We start from the raw sequence: 19,446 nt of genomic DNA on the forward strand, positions 1-19,446 counted from the left end.
CACTCTGCGCTTCCCTCGGCTCATCACCCTCACCCTGGGCGGGGCGCGGGGTGCCCGTCCCTCCCCTGGGCCGTGCCTCGGTCCCGGCAGCGGCCGCGGTGCCCTCAGCGGGGACGGGCGCGGGGCGGGCCCGGGGGCCGGGCCTGGGCAGCGCGCCCGGAGCCGACGGGCGGGGCTGGCTGTGGGGAAGCTCCTTGTGCTGCTCCGGGCGGCTCCTCAGGCCGCTGCTGCCCCACGAGAGGGACGGGACCCGGCTGACTCTGACGGCACCATGGGGCACCCGCGGCCGCGGGGGCCGGAGGTGGGTGCGGGCGGGTGCGGCCGCGGGGCGCCCCGGGGTGGGCGCCCAGCCCGGGGCAGTGCGGTGACTTCAGCGCAGAGCGTCTGTTTTCAAGTGAATCCCCTGCCTGGGCTCTTTGCTGGGGCAGACTTTGCCGCGGGGAGGTGTTTGTCGCCTGTCGGACACACTCGGGATGGTTTGCGCGTTTTTCGGGTGGGTTCGGGTCGGTGCGGTCCTGCCCTGCGGTCTCAGCGGGCGCCTGGGTTGGGAAGCTCGGCGATGCGATGAACTTCGGTGTCTCCGGCGCTGGTGAAGCGTGACCCTGCCACGTCCCTTCTGCACCCGCCTTTTCTGGGATATGGGAAAACCCTGAGAGTTACTCGACGTGCTGACCCAACCCGTTCTGCCGAGCTGCCGGCTGGGTTTCTTCCAATGAAAGCCTTTTCTGCCTGTTGCTGCTTTTCTTTATTTGGCATGATGCTCTCTAGAAATCTTCAGCCCCAAAGTGCCTCCGGTCCGAGCTGGACCGTGGTTCAAGTCAGTGCAGCTCGCTTGGCTTTGGAAGCGTTCCTGCGGGCTGACCGGGCTGTCCGCACACAGACGGACAATGCCCATTGTGTGCCCAGGTCTGCGTGACCCGCACATCCCTCCTCTCAGTAAAACCGCTCGATGCCTCTCCAGTGCGGCTGTTTGGGGGCGGGCACCGGCAGATGGACGGGGTGGATGGAGCTCTGCTGGCTTGACACTGGTGGAAGGTGCGGGTGTCACGGCGAGGCCGAAGTGCCCATGGCTGCTGGGACAAAAGCCCCCTGTGTGCATACGGCGTTGTGTTTCGAGCTGCCTGTGTTTGCAGCTCGAGGGGTGGGAGCTCTCTTTCGAGTCTTTAATCGCTCAAGAATTCATGTTTTCCCTCCCGTGCCGTCTCTACCATTTGATAAGCATGAGCTCATGCCAGAGGCTTGCAGGTAACCAGGGAACTTAATTTCCAACCACCTCATGATGCTCACAGGAGTGTTAGCCCTGTGACTTGGGTCTCTTGGCCAAATCCTGCCCAGCTTTGCCAGAAGTTGGGAAGCTCTGAGTTTGAGTCCTTGGGCAGCCCTTCGTTTGCTGCTTGTCGTCAGCCTGCTCTGTGTTACTGTGACTATGCAGAGAGCCCCTATCTCAGGGTCACTGTTACCGTGTGATGCTGAACACTCCCCAGCCATGCTGGCATCCCTGATCCGGACTCAGGGGATTGGTGCAGAGCGCTGGGGCGGGATGGCAGCAGCCAGTCCCCGCCGTGCACCTGCCCTGCTCTTGCCTGCGGCTGAAAGAGGCCCTTCATCCCGTCCTTCTGCCATGAGGTAGCACCAAGCCTGTAAAGGCAGGGGGTTTTTTGCAGTTGGAAAGTGTGCCTGGCCTCCCCTAGGCCTGGGGATGTGGCACGGGGGTGACCTCCCACAGTGTCCCCATCACCCATCTTGGTGCAGGGTTTGCTGGCTGCAGGTGCTGAGCCCTGGATCCGCCCTCCCCTCCGGAGAGGCAGCCAGCCCCAGGCTTGGTCAGAGCTCCCTGTGGGACAGAGCCAAGGTCACATCCCTCTGAAAAGACCTGTTAGAATTTACAGAGATAGCTGTAGACTGTACTTCAGCCGATTAAATGAAAATTTATTGAGAGGTACAGCTATTGAATTTGGTTTTGCCAAGATTTAACTTTCCTAAGTAGAGAAGCTTGAAACGTTTCACTTAAATACTCATCTGCACATTTAGTTTTATCTTGATATATAACACCATCCTTTTCAGGGTAATTGAAAATTAGTGCTGAGGGTCTGGTCTTACTGGAAAAGACTTAATAGATTCACTTTTCCTAGAGGCCATGATCTCTTCCTATTTTGAGAGGCTAGAACTCCTGCCACAAAAAATGCTGTTGTTGACAGGTGTCTTCTGTGTTCTTACAGCTGAGGAAGAGTGTGCTGGTATCAGTATTGCAGCTTCTTTAAACTGCTGAAGATGCAGTTTCACATGTGTATAAATGAAATTATAAGTGCTAGGTACGTGATCATTGCTGGTGAAATTAACCTTTCACAAAGCGGGCTGAAGTCTTGTGCCTCACCTAGAAATTTTTATTACTCTTAATAGTGACAAAGTGTAAAGGGTTGTGTCATCTTGACACTGTAATTCCTGTAATTTAGGAAGTGCTCTTTAGACTGCAGGTATGTCTGTGGTGGAGGAAAGATGTGTTAAGGGAGTGGATCTTATCTCCAGCAGTAATTTGAGAAATTTCCTACATGATTAAGTGCAAGTTCAGTCAGCTGAACTTGGGTTTTTACAGTTATTCCTCCTCTGAAAATGGATTTAAAGCAGGTTATCAAACCTTCAGGGAGAGAAATGTCAGGGGAACGCACTTAAATGCTGATGTTACCACAAGTGTTATTCCCTTGAAATGACATAATAAGGAAGATATCAGTTACTAATATTCATAGAGGCTTCTAGTTTTATCTGCTCTCTGTCTGTACCCAGTGAATTCACCAAAGGAGAAACTCAGTGTCTGAAATTGCTGGAGTACTGCGGGAAGCCATCGTGCTCCGTGAGGAGCAGCACCTTTGTGATGCCTTTGCTGCAAACAGGTGGATCCTTAATTTCATGTTGGTACAGCTATTTTGCAGCAAGTGATTCTAATAATAATAATAATAATAGTAATAATAATGCATTAGTGAGAATCAGCATTGGCCAATGGCCCTAAATCTATGTATAACAGAGCTGAAGAAGCAATTTTGATTTTCTTCTGCAGTGTCTGATGTCAGTAAACACCTGGTCTTGACTATGGCCGAGGAAGGAGGAGGGCGAGAGCAAACCTTTCATGCCTTTTCCTCCTTTTGTCTGACTGGCAATTATTTGATGATGCATTTTTAACTTGTTCTCACATGCCCTGTACTGTGGAAACTCCTGCAGGGACTGAGATTTGGTCATGATCATTTGCCTTACTGGAGTTGCTACTGTGTTCTTTTTCTTTCCCTTCACAAAACCTTGGCCAGCCTTTTTTGGGTTCTTTTTGCCAAAGTAAGGGTTTTTTCAGTCCATATTTAGGTGCTGCTTGCCATGCTTTTTCTGCCCTCTGAGAGGTGGGATGTGTGTGCAGCTTGTGTGCAGCCTGGCTTCTTTGCACCCACCTATGCATGGCCAGACCTCAGCTCTGCTGAGCTGCAGGATAGAGATAGATATATACAGTCAATTCAATTTTTTTGTTGTTGTTTTAGATATATAAAAAAGTTCTAAACAGATATTTACCCAGATGGGCCTGCCCTGTCCCTCACTTTCGTGGACTTGTGATCATGTGATACATTTACATACCAGCTCTGCATGTGCAGACGCCCTGGGAGGCAGAAGGTGGTAGAGGGACTGATGGAAAAAGCTCCATTTGCCAGGTTTGATTTAAAAAATATTTGCCGTGTTCCTCCTTCACCTGCTTGGCACAGGGTGTCCAGGGTGGCACGGGGCAGTCATGGCCCTTGCAATGAGACGTGCACCCTTCCCCTGGCTTCTATGCGGGGGGGGAGGAACAAACAGGAATGAAATGTGGATATGAAGACCATGAATTTTATATTTATATATATATTTGTCTTTGGAATTCAGAGTTTTCTCTGTTTCTACGCAGAGGAGTGGGAGGTATCACTGGGGGCATCGCGTGCCATCACCACTGTCCCGAGCGCTTCGCACATCCCTCGCTCCTCGTGCCCACGCGCTGCGGTGGCATTTAGTGATTTCTGGATCCTTAAAGCAGATAAACACCAAAACCTGGGGGTTTACATAACAAAGCAGGAGTGGGGCTCGTGTCTGTCAGACAGCTCCAGCCCCCGGGCACCCATCTGCTGGTGTGGGGAGAGGGGGAGAAGCCGTCTGGTGGCTGCTACTCCCACACTGGAGAGCTGGGACCCCAAAAGGAGCTGGGATGGCACCAGACAGAGAGGAAGCCATGCACCCCAGAAAGGAGGCCGGTTTTGTCTCAGAAAATAAAACCTTCTATTTAAAAACAGTTGTGGCTCGCACGAATCTAAATAGATACAGGTCAGGGAAATCTTGCTGAAAAGGGGTCAGGGAGGGGGATGGAGCAAGTGCCAGAGGATCTGTCGCCACTCCAGCAGCAAGTGTGGTGTCAGCTCAGTAGGCAGGGTGACAGCCTGTTCAGGGCTTATTGCCAAAATGGAATGTATGTGGGGTTTTAATATTGAGGCAATTACCTGAGAGAATCTTTTTGGGCTACCATGCTTGCTTGGATGCCAATAAAAAGTGCCTGAGAGTGGGGCTGGGTGGGAATGAACTCTGGCATGTCTGTCCACCTGTGCCAAGTCTGCACTGAAGCCGGTGTTGGCCATGTGTGGTGTTTGTATCTTTGTGCTCTTTGGTCACATTTCTGCAATTTGTTTTCCCTTAAATCTTCCCTTTTACTCCTTGGGGATGCAGAGTGGACCAGGTTGAGCTCCATCAAATAAAATGGTGCTACCCTCCAGTAGGATTTGACATCAAACTAACCAGTTTGCACTAGTTACCTTAGTGTAATGACATTGTCCCTTCCTCCTCTATTCTTGTTTTTATGGCAGAGGAGGAATAGGTAAAATAAATGATCTTCTGCTCCGAGGAACTGACTATTTAGGGAGAAAGGCTGTAATAAAAGGGCAGGTGTCATAAAAAAGGGTGAATAGTGATGGGCTGCACATTTTGCAGAAGAAGAAAAGCACCCCTCCACTGCCCACTCATAGAAAGCCTCCGGGGGAGGAGTTGTAGGGCTGAGGATGAGAAAACTCATCACTATTGGCAGGTTTACTCAACAGAAGGAGACTTTTCTGTCTGGGTGGGGGAGTCCTGTGCACACCATACTGACAGCAGCAAATATTCAGACTATTCATGGTGTTGAGGTCTGTTTTCGTGGTTTATACCTGCTGGTGAAGAAAACTAAACTGCATTTCCTGGATTGCATTTTTCAGGTCAGGCTAAGTGGGCCTGATTCCTGTCTTACATCTTTCTTTCTGCCGGTGCAGTGAGCCCTCGTGTGTGCAGCCTTCACATGAGGACTCTTTTTTTCAGAGAAATAAGATAAGCCTACTTAGAAACACCTGGTGCTTCCCTGGGCTCTCTCAGGATTGGCAGCAAGATCCCAGTGAGCTGGGGGCACTTTACATCTTCCTCCCCAGGGCTGGGGAAGGTGGTCCAGGCACAGAGGGTCCTCTCTTCTCCAGGACAAGTGTTCCAGAGCACAGAGACAAAAGGCAGTGCCAGGCAGACAATGTCCCACAGAGCAGCACTCTGACAGCCTCTGTCCCAGCCTGTGCAAGTGGCTGATTCAGAGCCAGTTGCAGTTTCTGGTTGTCTGGCCGTGCAAGAACTTGCTTCTCTTTTCCCTCCAGGATCTGCCGATGCCATGTCCCAGGGTTCTTCCTTGCCACCAGCACTGGCTCATCGCTGAGCCACTTCCTAGAAACTTCTCCCATTTTCCAGCCAGACTTCTGGCAGGATTTTTAAAATCAGAAATACTCATTTCTTGTTCTTCCTGCCTGTCTGTATTTGCCCCACCCAGAAAACACCCGTTGGTGAGCACAGGCTTTCTGCATTGCCTGGGTCAGATGAACCTCGCAGCACAGGCTTCTCTCACCATCAGCTGGGCTGACTCCTGCTTGAAGCCTTCAGGAAGCCCTCGGGGGGTGTGTGTGTGGGGGGGAAATAAACCAGCAAGAGTAATTAATTGCACCTTTCCAGCACTTTCAGTAGCCTGAGGTGTTGTGGCCATGGCAGGACCTCGTAACAGCACCCCACTACCTCGCTAAACTCAGCCTTTCTCTGGGGGCTTTTTTTAATTTAAAAAGTAAGTGTTCTCACTCCCAACCAGCTCTGAATGTAGCACAGAAGAGGTGGAACAATTGGATGGTTTGTGCTTGCATTTTCTCTTTCAATTCAAGCAAGATGCAGCAGTTACATGATGCAGTTGACTTCACATGAAGAGCATGAATCTGCCTTGCTTGTGGTTCTCTTGGGTGCAGTGGGAAGCACCTGTGGGTGCTGGGGTCTTCCAGGGAGTTCAGCTGTCCTCTCACTGTCACAGCTGAAGGGCTGCTGAAACAATTTGGAGAGCAGGCAGTGCATCGTAGTCTTTTCAGAAAGAAGTACTTTGTTTTCTCATTTCTCTTTTGCTATTTATGTAGTCCCCGTGAGATGTTCTGAAGTATATTTTTCCATGACTGAGGTTTCCTGCAAATTGATTTTTTTTTTTCTGTGCTGTGTCCCACCCAGAGTTAAGTCTTACCAAGAAAGAATAGTAGATGACTCATGGTGGCTTTGAAATCTCTGTGGTTAGACCTGATCATGCAGAATTTTGGCCGCAGTTATGGCAAGTGAGCCATTTTGTTCGCCAGGAGAAAGAACTGGTGAGATGGGAACTGCTGTCTGATCTTGTTTGGCCTCTTCTCTCCCAAAACTGTTGCATTTCTTCCTGCCAAACAGCTTTTTTGTACATGTAGAAAACTCTCTGGAAGCACTTGTCTGGCCAGCACTGCTCCAGAAGGTCATGGCAGTTGAAGGGAAAACAGTATTTAATTTTTGCCTCATTGTGTGCTGAGGTGTGGAGCGTTAAGCTTGGAAGTCCTAATCTTAACGCTCTGATTTCCTGTAGGAATTTGTGGAAAGAATACTGTAGAGGAGTTTGACTAAAGGAGAATGAGCTGCAGGGTGTCTGCCTTGCCCAGACACCAGTGTTGCTTGTAAGTTGCTGGAGGTCTGGGGATGTGGTGAGGGAGAGGAGGGAGGAGGCAGCTGAGGCTCGATTTGAGCTCTGAGATGAGCGTCATCTTTCCCTGTGTGCCGTCAGCGGCCTCCTGTGCAGGCGTGATCAAGGCATTGTTTCTCCCTCCTAGGAAAGTGGTTAAAAAAAAATTGTCCACGGCATCTATTTTGCTCTAAGCAAGCTGTCAGTATTGTCAGTGTGTGTAAATGAGCTGTTTTGCATAAATTTGCAGGTGTTTAGTTGTATTTAAGAAAGAAACATAAGGGAGCTATTCTGTTTCTGCAAGTTACTGCTTCATAACAGACAATTTCTCATTGAATTTGCCTGGATTTGATCTCAGTCTGAAACCTCAACCATCGTTCGAGAGTTATTTGAGAAATCAGAACCCAATTTCTGTGATTATTTACTCATCCTTAATTCTGATAATGCATCAAACACTTCAGGGTATAGAAAAATTAATTTTTCAGTAACTTGAGTACCCTGTGTCCTAGGTGCTGTTATGTTACTGTGGAGGGTCTCCATGGGAGAGGCTGGTTTGCAAAGCTACCTGGAGCCCTCCATGAAGTCTTGGGGACAGCATCACCTCTACCCTCTGAGCTTGGCTTAATGGCTTCTCTTAAAATTACCTCTGGGACTTCCCTGAACCAACGGTTTTCTTCTTATAAATGAGACGTTCTCAAATATTTGTTTTAGCTGGCCAGGGAGAAGGAAAATGCAGTTCTTGGGAGGCCTTAATGTTATCCTAAATCCGCAGATGAAGATATTTGGGAACTGGTTGGAGATTTCTGGGTGTGAAAGGGAGGCTGAGGGCTGGTGTTTGCCCGTGTCGGTGCTTGCTGCTGGCTGTGCTGAGGAAAAGCAGCTGTTCATGGAAATGTGGATCAGGAGCAGACATGCACCCTCCTGTTGTCACCTCTGGGACCTGCTGTTGCTGGTTTTTTGGGATCGATGCCTGATTGTACAACAGCCTTGTAGTGCTGGGTGCCGACAGTGGGAGCTGCGGCCACAGAGCGCTGCAGCTTTAGGAGTAGACTGGAAAATAACTGAAGTCAAATGAGGATAGAGACATCAAATTCTTTTTGAGCTTATCAGCCAGAATGCATCAAACGTGTTTAAAAGCATTGCTAAATAAAACATTAAAAATCATTAGGGAGCTTCAGTTTGGAAAGGTGCTGAATCCAGGTCTACAGGCAGGAGTACAGGAGCATTTTGGGATGATGAGTGTGGCTGTGCCACATCGTGGGGCTTTGCACTTGTGGCTCCAGCCTGTCCCGGGCAGGGACAGCAGGTGACAGTGCTCTCAGGGAGGTTCAGGGTCCCATTTGGGATGGAGAGGCAGCAGGATTCTGGCTGAGGAGCAGAGAGAGGAACTGGGACGTATACTTGCTGTGACAGCCTGGTGACCCCAAGGTGCCGCAGTTCCTCTCACACCCATAAACCAGAGTTCATCCCATGCTCTGGGTTTACCAAAGAACACCCCTGGCACAGTGTGTGCACAGTCAGCAAAAGCTTGGCAGAAGTTAATGTTCAGCGTGAGCAATCACAGGGTTGGTTCACACTGCCAGGAAGGATCAGCGTGGGATGGCACCGTGCAAACACCTGTGTAGGCCTGGCACTGCATGTGGGTCCCAGCCCCGCACCCTGTGCTTGGAGCTGCCTCTGAGAGGGACAAAAGCATCAATAAAACTGGTGGTGGTTGTCCTCAGAGCTGGTGGTGTCCTGGGGAAGCCACCCTGGGAGATGAGCCTGTGCCTTGGACTTCTCAGGCAGGGGAGGGAGTTGGACTTGACTGCTCACACGGGAACATTTGAGTTCTGCACTGTAGTGGGGACTACACTAACAGTGGTACTGTTTAGCAGAAGGGTTGCTTTCCTCCTCCATCATGGCCCTCTGCTCCTGCCAACTGTTTAGGGTTTCTTTTAAATGGAAATTATTTGAAAAGTTCCATTAAGGCAAACAAACTCCCAAAAGTCAAGACGATGGAAACAGCATTTTATTAACGTGTTAAACTTTTAGTTAAACTATCAGTAAAAGTACATGGTCTCAATCTGCTATTCCTTGTTGCTGTGATACCTGCAGGAATTTCTCATTTCTTTGAGCAGGTCACATAAAGGGTCAACAAAAGTCAGCTCCCTGTGTTTTCACATGGAAAAAAGCAGGAGGGGAAAGAAAGGTCATGTTCCCAGTTAATAGGAACAGTTCAGTCAGCAGCAGGGTGGCAGCAGGAGTGGGGACATTGACCTCCTGACACATACCTGTGCTCTAGAGCTGCTGCCAGAAGCCAGTGCCCGTGCAGGGCACAGGGCTGGGCTGAGATCCTGTTGCAGTTGTCAAATCCCTCCCGAGCACAGGCTGCAGTGCTTTCCCTGGAATTAGCGTGGCTGGTAGGAGGTATGTGAAGGGTCTATGTTTGCATTTATCAGCTGCCACCTAACCCCACTGTGGGAGGGAGGGATGGAGGTGTTGGGCTGCCTGCCAGCATGCCCGCTCGTCTCTGAGCTGCCGGAATTCCGTGCGGAAATGTGGCTTGGCAGGTGGCAGCTGCTGGAGCAGATGTGGCACTGGGAGATACCAGAATAGTGTTGAGTGATGTACAGGACATCAGCCCTGTAGATATCTGTACATTTAGGTCACAAAAATATGTGCTGTATTTGGATGACGTGTTCAACTACAGATAAGAGCAGCAGCCATGCGTATCATCCTGTGAGCACCGTGGTGGTCCTTGTTTTCCCTGATCCTTGTGGTCACTCCAAGAGTCCTGTGCATAACACTATCACTTTGGTAAGCTCCTTGCTTTTGGGATTTTATATAAAGCTTTTGTGGGCTCTGTCTTGTGCCAAGCTCAGTGTTTCTGTCAGCACCCAGAAGTGCTGCATCCTTTGGTCTTGCTGCTGTTGATGCTCTTTGCAGCAGGCAGTTTTCCCATCCCCTCTTTTCCATCAGCCCAGGACTCGAGTGACCACTCTGTTGCATCTCAGTTGTGCAGTTTGGGGATGCTGAGGTGGAGCTGATCCCCAAGGTGCTGTCACCTGGTTCCCTTTGCCTGCCTGCTACTACAGTGCGTCTTCTGGGGGTGAGTAACCAGGTCCCAGGGGCTCTGGTCGTCCCCTGTCCTGGGGTGTTATGTGCTGTGCTCCTGGGTTTAGGGCTGCAGGGTGTGAGGATGTGTGCTGTGACCACATCAGGGAGTGGAGGGCTGGTGGTGATCTCTGGAGGATGCACAGCCTGAGGTGCGAGTGCTGTGCTTAAGCACTCTTGTCCATGCCTGAGGAATCCAAAGCAAGGTGATGAATTAGTATATGTAGGGCCAGCGTTAATTACCAATAAATGCCTAATGATCGACTTCCTGGGAAGGCTGCACTTCCTGTGGCAGCCCGGGGAGCAGGGATGGTGCTCCTGGAGTGCTGCTCCAGGGGGAGTGGGAGCCAGAGCAACCAGTACATCAGCATGAGATCAGCAGCCGCTGCCCATCCGAGGATGTTTATGTTTTCCCTTTACTGTTCTGTAAAGCAAACGAAATGAGTCCTTGGGAGGTGCCTGACGCTTAGGCTGGGCCTGGGTGTGGGGACAAACCAGCACGGAGCGGTTTTCTGGCTGCAGCCGTGGTTAGTCACCAGTGCCTTGCCTCATCCTTTCCCTTGACCTGCGTGGCTTTTCTGTGCCCTTTTCTCTAGCAGGAGTGCTGTGGGATGGATGCTGCAGGGGCGGAAGGGGCTCTGCCCAGTGTGGATAGTGCAGCAGGGACTTCCAAGGATGAACCTGTTGTTTCCAGGCCGTGCCAGCCTTGAAGCATCTCATGCCCTGTTGCAAACAGGCCATGTGGATTCCTGTGACTTTGCTATTCCTCTGGGCAGTCTGATGGCTTGGCAATAAGCCTCACGTGGCAAGGACTGTGGAAATCAATAATGCGGAGCCAGGGAACTGTGGTGCAGGAAGCACTAACTGGTTTCTGCTTTTAGAGGTATTGCTATTAAATGTGGGTACTTTGTGAGAATGATTGTTTTGGAAACAGTGTTTTAAAATATGTTGGTTTTATCAGGATTGGGCTAAAGATAAGTAAATTAGGTCAGGATGAAGTTTCAACATGTTTATTGTTGATCTGGATTTTTATTTCAGTTCTCCAGCTCCAGATCTTTCCAGGGTGGGAGCAGTGCTTTGGTTCTTACTCAAGGGTTGTTTTGTGTGTTTTAAAAAACAAACCCTAATCCTTTTGCACTGCCCCTGCAGTATGAGCATCCAGAAGGGCAGATTTTCAGGAGGCGTGTGCATGTGCCATTGTTGGCTGCTGGCTCCTCTGGATGAGTGTTTTCCATGTACTGAACTGAAGAGCAGAGTTAAGGCATTGCTGAGTATTTTTCAACCCTTTTGTCTTTTAATTTCATAGTCAGGAAATGTAACATGCTGCCTACAAGAGCCCTGGGTTTTTGATTAAATATTGGGGGGAAAGATAAAATCAGTGTGTGTCTATACTTTGTGTGAGTGTGGGGATTTTTCCTGGGCTGGAAAAGCAGGATGCTCTTTGCAGGTGCTGGCAGGGATCCTGAGCACAGGGTCACTTCCTAACTGAGGTGGAGGGCTGACTCCTGCCCAGGGCTGGGAGAAGGAAGGTGTGCCAGGGCATTAATCTGGGGTGCTGACAAGCCCAGCTCCTCCTGGGGGAGGCAAATAACTCCTCAGAAAGGGCTCTTGTCACCTGAGGCTATTTCTCCATGACAGAGTGGTCCAAAGCTAATTTTAGGTTTGAAATGGGATGAATTAGGAAATATTTACATACAAAAGATTCATCACCACTAGACAGAGCAAATAGCTGTTGAGGGTATCGTGCATAGCAGTTCCTTGGCATTTCATCTGGGCTCTTGGTTGCCCCTATTGCACCCAGGCTCCTGGCAGCAGCAGGAGGAGAGAGAGAGAATTCATGGCTCAGATTCTTTGGGCATTGTTTTGATTGTTTGTTTGTTTGTTTTCTATTTAATAACCCCATCTCACTGCCCTGTTTTGGCCTGAGCCTGTCTGTCCTGCTCCAGGCAGCCTGGGAGGTTTTTGTGTGTCCCACCATGGGCGCTGCTGTCTGCAGTAGAAAACCAAGTATGGGAACAGAGGTCACTCGTCACAGCCCTTGCCAAAAGGTCGCTGTACTGGGAGAGATGCCATGAGAACAGGAGATAATTTTCAGGGATTCTAGTGTTTCTCACCGTAGGGACAAGAGTTGATACAGAGCGTCAAACCCTGGGGAGGCATTAGCAGGAAATGTCTGTTTTTCCTGGATGTATTTTTGCTTCTCTGCTCCCCTCTTTCTCCAAATGAAGTTTTTCTGGGTTTCGTAGCTCTGTGTGGTGCTTGTCAGCATCGGAACCTCGTTAAGGAGCTGTGATTATCTGAGCTTGTTTCAGATCTGCCACAATACGGAATAAACTCAGGCTGACCAAGTTTTAGGTAATCTGTGCTATTACCAGCCGCATACATTTTCACATCAGGACGTGAGTGTCTTCAAAACACAGAACTGTTCATGAATATTTACAAAAATATGTATTTCCTGCCTTCCAGTTTCCATGCCTTTAAAGCTGTGCTTTTGTTGTCCTGTGCAACAAGTAGAAAAAAATTTTCTTTAGCGAAGGCTGAGATGGTCATATGATCCCTGAAGTAATAACTTGGGGTTAAAGCATAACCAAAATGGCAAATAACAAGTAGATATTGGGCTCGCAAAGTTGCAGGATGGAGCTGCAGGTTTGCAGTATATTCACAAGGGCTTGGGGATTAATAGAGTTAATTTCTGATTTTTAAGTCATTGTCCCTGCAGTTGAAATCTCGGCTGACTCTTGATGCTGTCACTATTTCCAGTGTATGTATTTTAGCAGTTCAAGAGGTTTGGGGTCCATGTGCTGTGGGGACAGCCTGGGAGTGGGAGGCAGAGACCTTAAGTGGTGCTTGGGAGAGGAAATAATTAATACAAGAACTGGGTTGGACAAAGGCAGTGTCAGCAATCTTTATGGGGTTTGTAGTGTGTGTTTTACTTCTTTACATTTTTGATCATCTCCTTTTTTCCTTGTCTGTTCATTCTTTACCATGTTTTCCTTTACTGCTGAGTCTTTTCATTGTGTTTTCCTTCTTGCTGCTTTTGCCCAGGCAGACTTTGAGCTGGATAAAGCTGGAGCAGTGCCTTCCCTCTGTTCAAACACAGGTTGCCACACCAGCTGCTGCCCCAGCAGCAGGTTTGGGGTGTGGGTGCTGAAGGTGCAGCTGTTCCCCTGCCTCCTCCAGCCCTGGGGGTCTGCAAACCCCTCCTCAGGCAGTGCCGTGCCTTTGCCATTAGATAGGGCTTTCTCCCTAGTCTCTGCTTTAAACAAGCAATTAAACTGAAAGAGAATAGATTTAGATTAGCTATTAGGAACAAATTTTTCCCTTTGGGGGTGGTGAAGCATTGGTTGCCTGGAGAAGCTGTGGATGCCCCATCCCTGGAAGTGTTCAAGGCTGGGTTGGACAGGGCTCGGAGCAACGTGGGATAGTGGAAGATGTCCCTTCCTGTGTCAGGGGGTTGGAACTGGATGATCTTTAAGGTCCCTTCCAACCTTGAATCACCATTCTGTGATTCTAATTCAGAGCACTTCTCCCTTGTCCACCCTGCTCACAGCAGCCTTCTGCAGGCTTGCAGTCTGCTGTCACGTTTCTCTGCCTTCTCTCAGTGTTGACACTGTTCTCACAGGTCAAATGCTTTAGGTCTGAGTCTTCCTGTGTTCTGCACCATCTCTTCCTGCCTGGTTCAAAGGCAATAGTCCTGTTTGTGCATCTTGGCAAAGGTTTTGCCTTTGTTCGGATCGCCGGTTCTTGACTCAGTCAGACCCTGGTTTTTCTCTTTTGGTTGGCTGGGGTTTTTTCCTTTAAAAAACCTGCTGCTTGTTTTCTATCCTGAATGGCAACAGCTGAACACTGAAATGCAGCACTTGTTTCTCATAAGTTTCATCCTATTATTTGCAGTCTCCTGTGATTTGCTGGTGTCACTTGAGTGCAATATCAGAGGTTTATAATTCCCTTCTCTGGTCCATCAGCAGTGCAAGCAGTGAGTGGCACTGGACAGGCAGGGCCTTCTTGCTGTGGCCTGCCTGGTTTGTGGCTAAATCCTGGATATCCGTGCTTGGTGCCTGTTTACACCCAGCCTGTTGCAGATTAACCCAAGCATTCCTCAGCTTGCCCACGGGAATGCAGAGAGTGTCCGCGTGGAAACTCTGGCCAAGAGGTTAAGTAGCTCTTATGGAGCAGAGCTCTGTAAAGCAATTTGGCAAAGCTTTCAGAAGGATGTGGTATGTCCTGTCTTTCCAGCTGACCCCAGTGCCATCCTCCCTGCCCAGGGCTGGGTTTGCCCTGTGTCCTCTGGCTCTGCAGCAGCCAGCTGTGATGGAGCATGGCCACTGCCCAGGCTTGTGGGGCTGCTGGCAGGGCCACAGGCAAGTCACGTTTTCCCCTCTCCACCCAAAAATTTGGCTCTAATCTCTATGGGGGGAATCTTGCTGCTGGGACTGACTCAGGTCCATCTGAGTTTGGATTCTGCTTTATTGCAGGATTTGTCTGTGCCAGCTGTGAAAACAGCTTTAGCTTTAAAAAAAAAAAAATCCTGAGTTATGGAGCCTTGCTGTGGTCCCTTGCAAATAATCATTGCATACACTGGTTAATTGTTTATCCATTAACCAACTGTGTCAATTAATCTGACAGAGAACCCAGCTGTACCTGGCATGGCAGGGAGGAAAGCAGGAGGAGGAGGGAGGATGAGCATCCTCTCTCCCTGTTGACTCCTCTCTGTTGCTCTTCCACCAGCCCTGCTGATGCTGGTATTTGTCTGCTAGTTTCCTTCAAGTGTAATTGTTGGCATGGCATGTCCAGAGTGTGTTTGGGCTTGTGTTCTCTTTGACCATGGAAAACTTCTTTTGGAAAGGGCATTAAATTTCCATGAAGCAAAAGCATCTTCTGATGGAGAGAAAAAAAAAAAAATCTGTTTTGTTTCTAAATGTGAATGCAGACAGAAATACAAAGCAAGATGCTGCTTTCTTTCCAGCTAGAAATGCACAAAAAAATTCTTTGTGTGAGGTGCTGAGTGGGAAATAGGAGTTTATTGTATGTGTTGGTGTGGAGTGAGGCTCTGGGCTCCTTCCTGCCATCCCCAGGGTTATCTGGGAAAGCCTGGTAGCATTGCGTCCTTTGGGAATGCTCTTTATGTATGCCTGCTTTCCAGGGAGAAAATCAAACACCCAAAGCCAGGTGGAATGACTTCACTCCAAACAAATGAAAATGTACCTTATGGTCTCTGAATAATTGAAATCCCCTGCAGTATGCTGTTAGAATAGGAAAAGTGTAAAGCTTCCAAGTGGGAGAACTGGCTTTCCGTTAAGTGGTGATGAGGGAGGTGTGGGGCAGTGCCAGTGCCAAATTCCTGCTGCACAGAGGCTGCACAGGCTGGATAGGGTAACATCAGTGGGGTGAGAACAGTTTGATAATTGAAACAAAATAAAATATAGTAATAATTGTAATGAAAGGGGAGTAACACTGATGGAAAGAAGTGATGCAGCACACAGTAATTGCTCACCACCCCCTGACCAGTGCCCAGCTCCCAGCAGCAGTCGGGACTTTCCAGCCAATTTCCCCAGCTGATATCCTGGGTATGGTGTCCTGTGGAGTGGAATAGCCCTTTGGGCAGTTTGGGTCAGCTGTCCTGGCCATGCTGCCCCACAGCTTTTTGTGCACCTCCTCACTGTCAGAGCATGGGAGACCAGGGAGTCCTTGAATTAGAGGAAGCAGTACTTAGCAACAACTCAAATATCAGTGTGTTACCTACCGTGTTATTCTAGTCCTTAATCCAAAACACAACACTGTACCAGCTAATAAGAAGAAAATTAACTGTGTCCCAGCTGAAACCGAGACATTGCTCTACAGTTCAGTGAATCACTAGGAAAGGAGGTACCCACATGTGGTTTTATGTTTGAATTATTCAGGCAGATCTCTTGAAGTGACCTGGGGGCCCAGTGATCCCCTGGTCTGGTCCTAAAGCCTTTTGTGCTCTGGTGGCATTCCCTGCCACTGATGGAAGGTGACAGAGCCACCATGGCCCTTGGAGCCCTCATTCCCAAGATGAAGCTGATGGTTCTGCATTTACTTTGGTATAAGAGAAGAGATTGACCCAGTTTTTCTTGATTGAAGTCTGTGTGCAAATGGTTTTTTTTTTTCTGAAGGCAGCCGCTTCTGGCATGTTTTTGGGCTTACATGGTATCAGCCTTATGTAGTAATGAAATAATGGACTTGTTTCAAGAGGAAACAATAATAGAGAATGTTCTTTCAAAAGCAGCAAAACACATGATTTATTAAAATGTTAAATTATTTCCAAGTTACGGCATACCCAGCTCTTGCTGTGGAGCTCACTCAAGAATAATTGCACAGTGTTCTTTGCAGAACTTAACATCAGAAATGTCACACTTTTTTGGAAAAATCATTCTTTAACACAATGTGAGGGTTTCCACAAGTATAAATGGGCATCCTTGTATTGGCCTCTGTAAAATGTTGCCAGTTTGTCCCGTCCTTATTTTTTCAGTGTAGCTGTCGAGCTGTGACATCTATTGCAGAGCAGGACAAAGACTGAAGGGACTTTTTGTCATCACCAGGGAGATGCCCAGGAGCTGGAGCCTGGCTGTGTGCAAGGACCAGCAGCCAGCTCCACAGCCCTGTGGTAAGATGCAGAGCCTGGAGAAGGAAGGGGAGGAGGAGGAAGAGGGTTTGCAAATACTCACAAGCAGGGAAGCCTTGTGCCAGTGTCAGTGGCTATGCCTCATATATCGATTTACTTTTGTTTCCTTGTTTTTTTTTTTTTTTGCTTCTTCCTTCCCCATTTTTCTCATGACTCAGGCTCCTGGCATGGATAGATGGGAATAAAGGTGGGAAGTGCTGTAGTCACCAGTGCCCAAACACCTCTATGTGCCACTGCCTGAGTGCTCCGAGCAGGCAGCAGCTTTCCCCCTGGCTGTGTCCCCGTTGCAAAGGGACAGTGGGCTTGTCTCCTGCAGCCACCTGGGATGCTGGATGGGTGAGCACAGAAGCTATGGAGTCTACCTTGTTGCTTCCAGGCTTTCTGTGGGCATCAGGATGCTCCTGACCCTGGAGAGGAACCTTTACAGCTGTAACTTTTGAGCCTGCTGAGAGGATGGAGCCGTGGGAGAGCATGAGGCATGCAGACACCACAGGCAGTTGTGTAAGGTGCACAGAAATAGAGGAAATCTTAATAATGCCAGGAGTTTCTATCAGAAGTTCCCTCAAAGGAAGAACACGTAGCAAAAACGCCTACAGGTTTTTCTGAGTGAGCTTTTCCTCTGTGCAGCCTGACCTGAGAAACGCAGTGCTGGGTGAACTAAGTCTGGGATTTAGCCAGGCAAGGTATGGTTTGTAGCTTTAGGGCTGAACATTTGGCAGTAGGAGTGTAGGATGGGGATATTTGGGATGAATGTGGGTAAAGGGATGGAAGAAAGATGTGTCCATGCATTGCCAGTGGTTTCCTTGAGCCCTGTGTTACAGACAGGGTGGTGACAGCCCTGCCCCATCTCTCCCCAGTGCCCCACGGCTCCTGAGCACAGGCCCCTGAGATGTCTCTGAGAGCAGAAAGCCATGGAGCCACATCCGCGCTGAAGAAACTCGCTGCAGACATGAGCAACATCATCGAGAGCCTGGACACCAGGGAGCTCCATGTGGAGGGGGAGGAGGTGGATGCAGAGATACTCACTGACCCCAAAGGCTCTGGTGAGTTGACACCCTTGTGTTCTCATCCCATGTCCTGCCCGGGTTTAACAATCTGTTGGCAGGTAGGGTACAGCCTCAGGGGTTTTGCCAAGCCCAGCATTGACCCTGATTTAGAACCAGGAGGGTCTTAAAACTTGAGCTTTTCAAGTCAGGTCCCTTCTGTGTAACCTTGTCTCTGAGCTCTCTTTAATAAAAGTTGCTATCTTTTGCTGGAATTAATGCTGCTGTATAAATGCTCCCGTGTTAAAGCATAGCTGCTGTCTGCTGGCTTTCATGCCCTCGTGTTACAAGGCTGTTGAGCTAACAGTTTTGTGGGGTTTGTGGTCCTTCCAGTGTGCATTCCCTTCTCTGCCATCTACCACACCCATGGGTTCAAGGAGCCGGGCACGCAGACGTACCTCACGGGATGTCCTGTCCGAGTGCGTGTGTTGGAAGTTGAACGCTTTACTTCCACTAAGAAGGTCAGAACTTCCAGAAATTCCATTTGATTTCTGTAGAACTGTATTTAAAATCCTGTTTGTGCCTTAATTTTGCGCTTGCTTGTTTGTGGGCTGAGGAACCAGCAATGCCTGTCTCTCAGAAAACGCTTAGGAGAGAAGGGTATCTGTCTATCTGTAAAATCTAATGAAGAACAAGAAATCATGAAACAGAATAATCCTTAAGTAAAATTGAGTAAAGGCTCTTCAGATGAGCAGCTGCAGGAAAATGGCTTATTTCAAAACTTGCATCCCATGTGGTGATGTTCTTCCCTGCAGGTACCAAGCCCCAATGTTTACACCATCGAGCTGACCCATGGAGAGTTCGTCTGGCACGTGAAAAGGAAGTTCAAGCACTTCCAGGAGTTTCACAGGGAGCTGCTGAGGTACAAAGCCTTTGTACGCATCCCTATCCCCACCAGGAGGTGAGTGTGCATCCCTGTGGCCATGGTGGGCTTTGGGAGATGTGATCTTTTTACTTCTAATACTGTGCCTATTTGGCTTCCCATTTACTATTGTATTACTATAATCTACTATTATTTGGTCCCATTTACTTTGCTGTAAGGAGAAGAGGGCAGAAGAATTCAGTCTCCATTAATATTTAGCAGCTATAATAAAAATATTTAATCTATGTGTTTAGCAGCCGTAGTCTAAGTGATGCAAACATCTCTCTGCTGACGCAGAAAACTTGCCTCCCAGGCCATCAGCTTTTGAGCTGGATTTGCCTTGAACTTGGGGAAGGGTTGTGATAATGCTAATGGAAATCACTGGAGTTTTGTGGCTTTCTGACAGCATGGGCAGGGTGCGGGAGGTGGGGCGGTCCCTAGCCAGGCTGGCCTTGGTGCTTGGGATGGCTGGAAATGTAAGAGGAAGGGGAAAAGAAGTGGGAGGAGAAGTGGTGTAGGTCAGTGAGAGCCTCCTGATATAGACAAACATTGGGATATGATAGGAAAGGTAAAATTATGAGAGGTTAAGGGCTGGAGGAACATAATGCTCTAAAAACAGGTTGTAGGCTCCGTTTACTTACAAGGGAAAATTGAGGCCCTCAAAAATCAAGCACTGATATTTCTGTGTTGTGTTTTTGTTTGTGAGCTAGTTGCAGCACCCCAGCTTCTTAAATGAATCCACACTGTCTTCTTTTCCGGTTTGTTTTTTGGTTTTGTGTCTATC

General features: G+C 48.8%; 1 protein-coding gene across 1 annotated transcript in view; it reads left to right on the plus strand.

Annotated features, from left to right (window-relative positions):
* The first annotated feature begins 207 nt into the window (after nt 1-207).
* PLD1 (phospholipase D1) overlaps nt 208-19,446 on the plus strand; it is a 57,518-nt gene continuing 38,279 nt past the window's right edge. Inside the window, exons 1-4 of the mRNA XM_082288434.1 lie at nt 208-301; nt 17,615-17,800; nt 18,134-18,261; nt 18,556-18,701. Coding sequence (XP_082144560.1) covers nt 17,647-17,800; nt 18,134-18,261; nt 18,556-18,701 — 428 coding nt within the window. The 5' untranslated portion in view covers nt 208-301; nt 17,615-17,646. The remainder of the gene's footprint in view (nt 302-17,614; nt 17,801-18,133; nt 18,262-18,555; nt 18,702-19,446) is intronic.

The sequence above is a fragment of the Coloeus monedula genome (assembly GCF_965178545.1).
Source record: "Coloeus monedula genome assembly, chromosome: 10".
Taxonomy (NCBI): domain Eukaryota; kingdom Metazoa; phylum Chordata; class Aves; order Passeriformes; family Corvidae; genus Coloeus; species Coloeus monedula.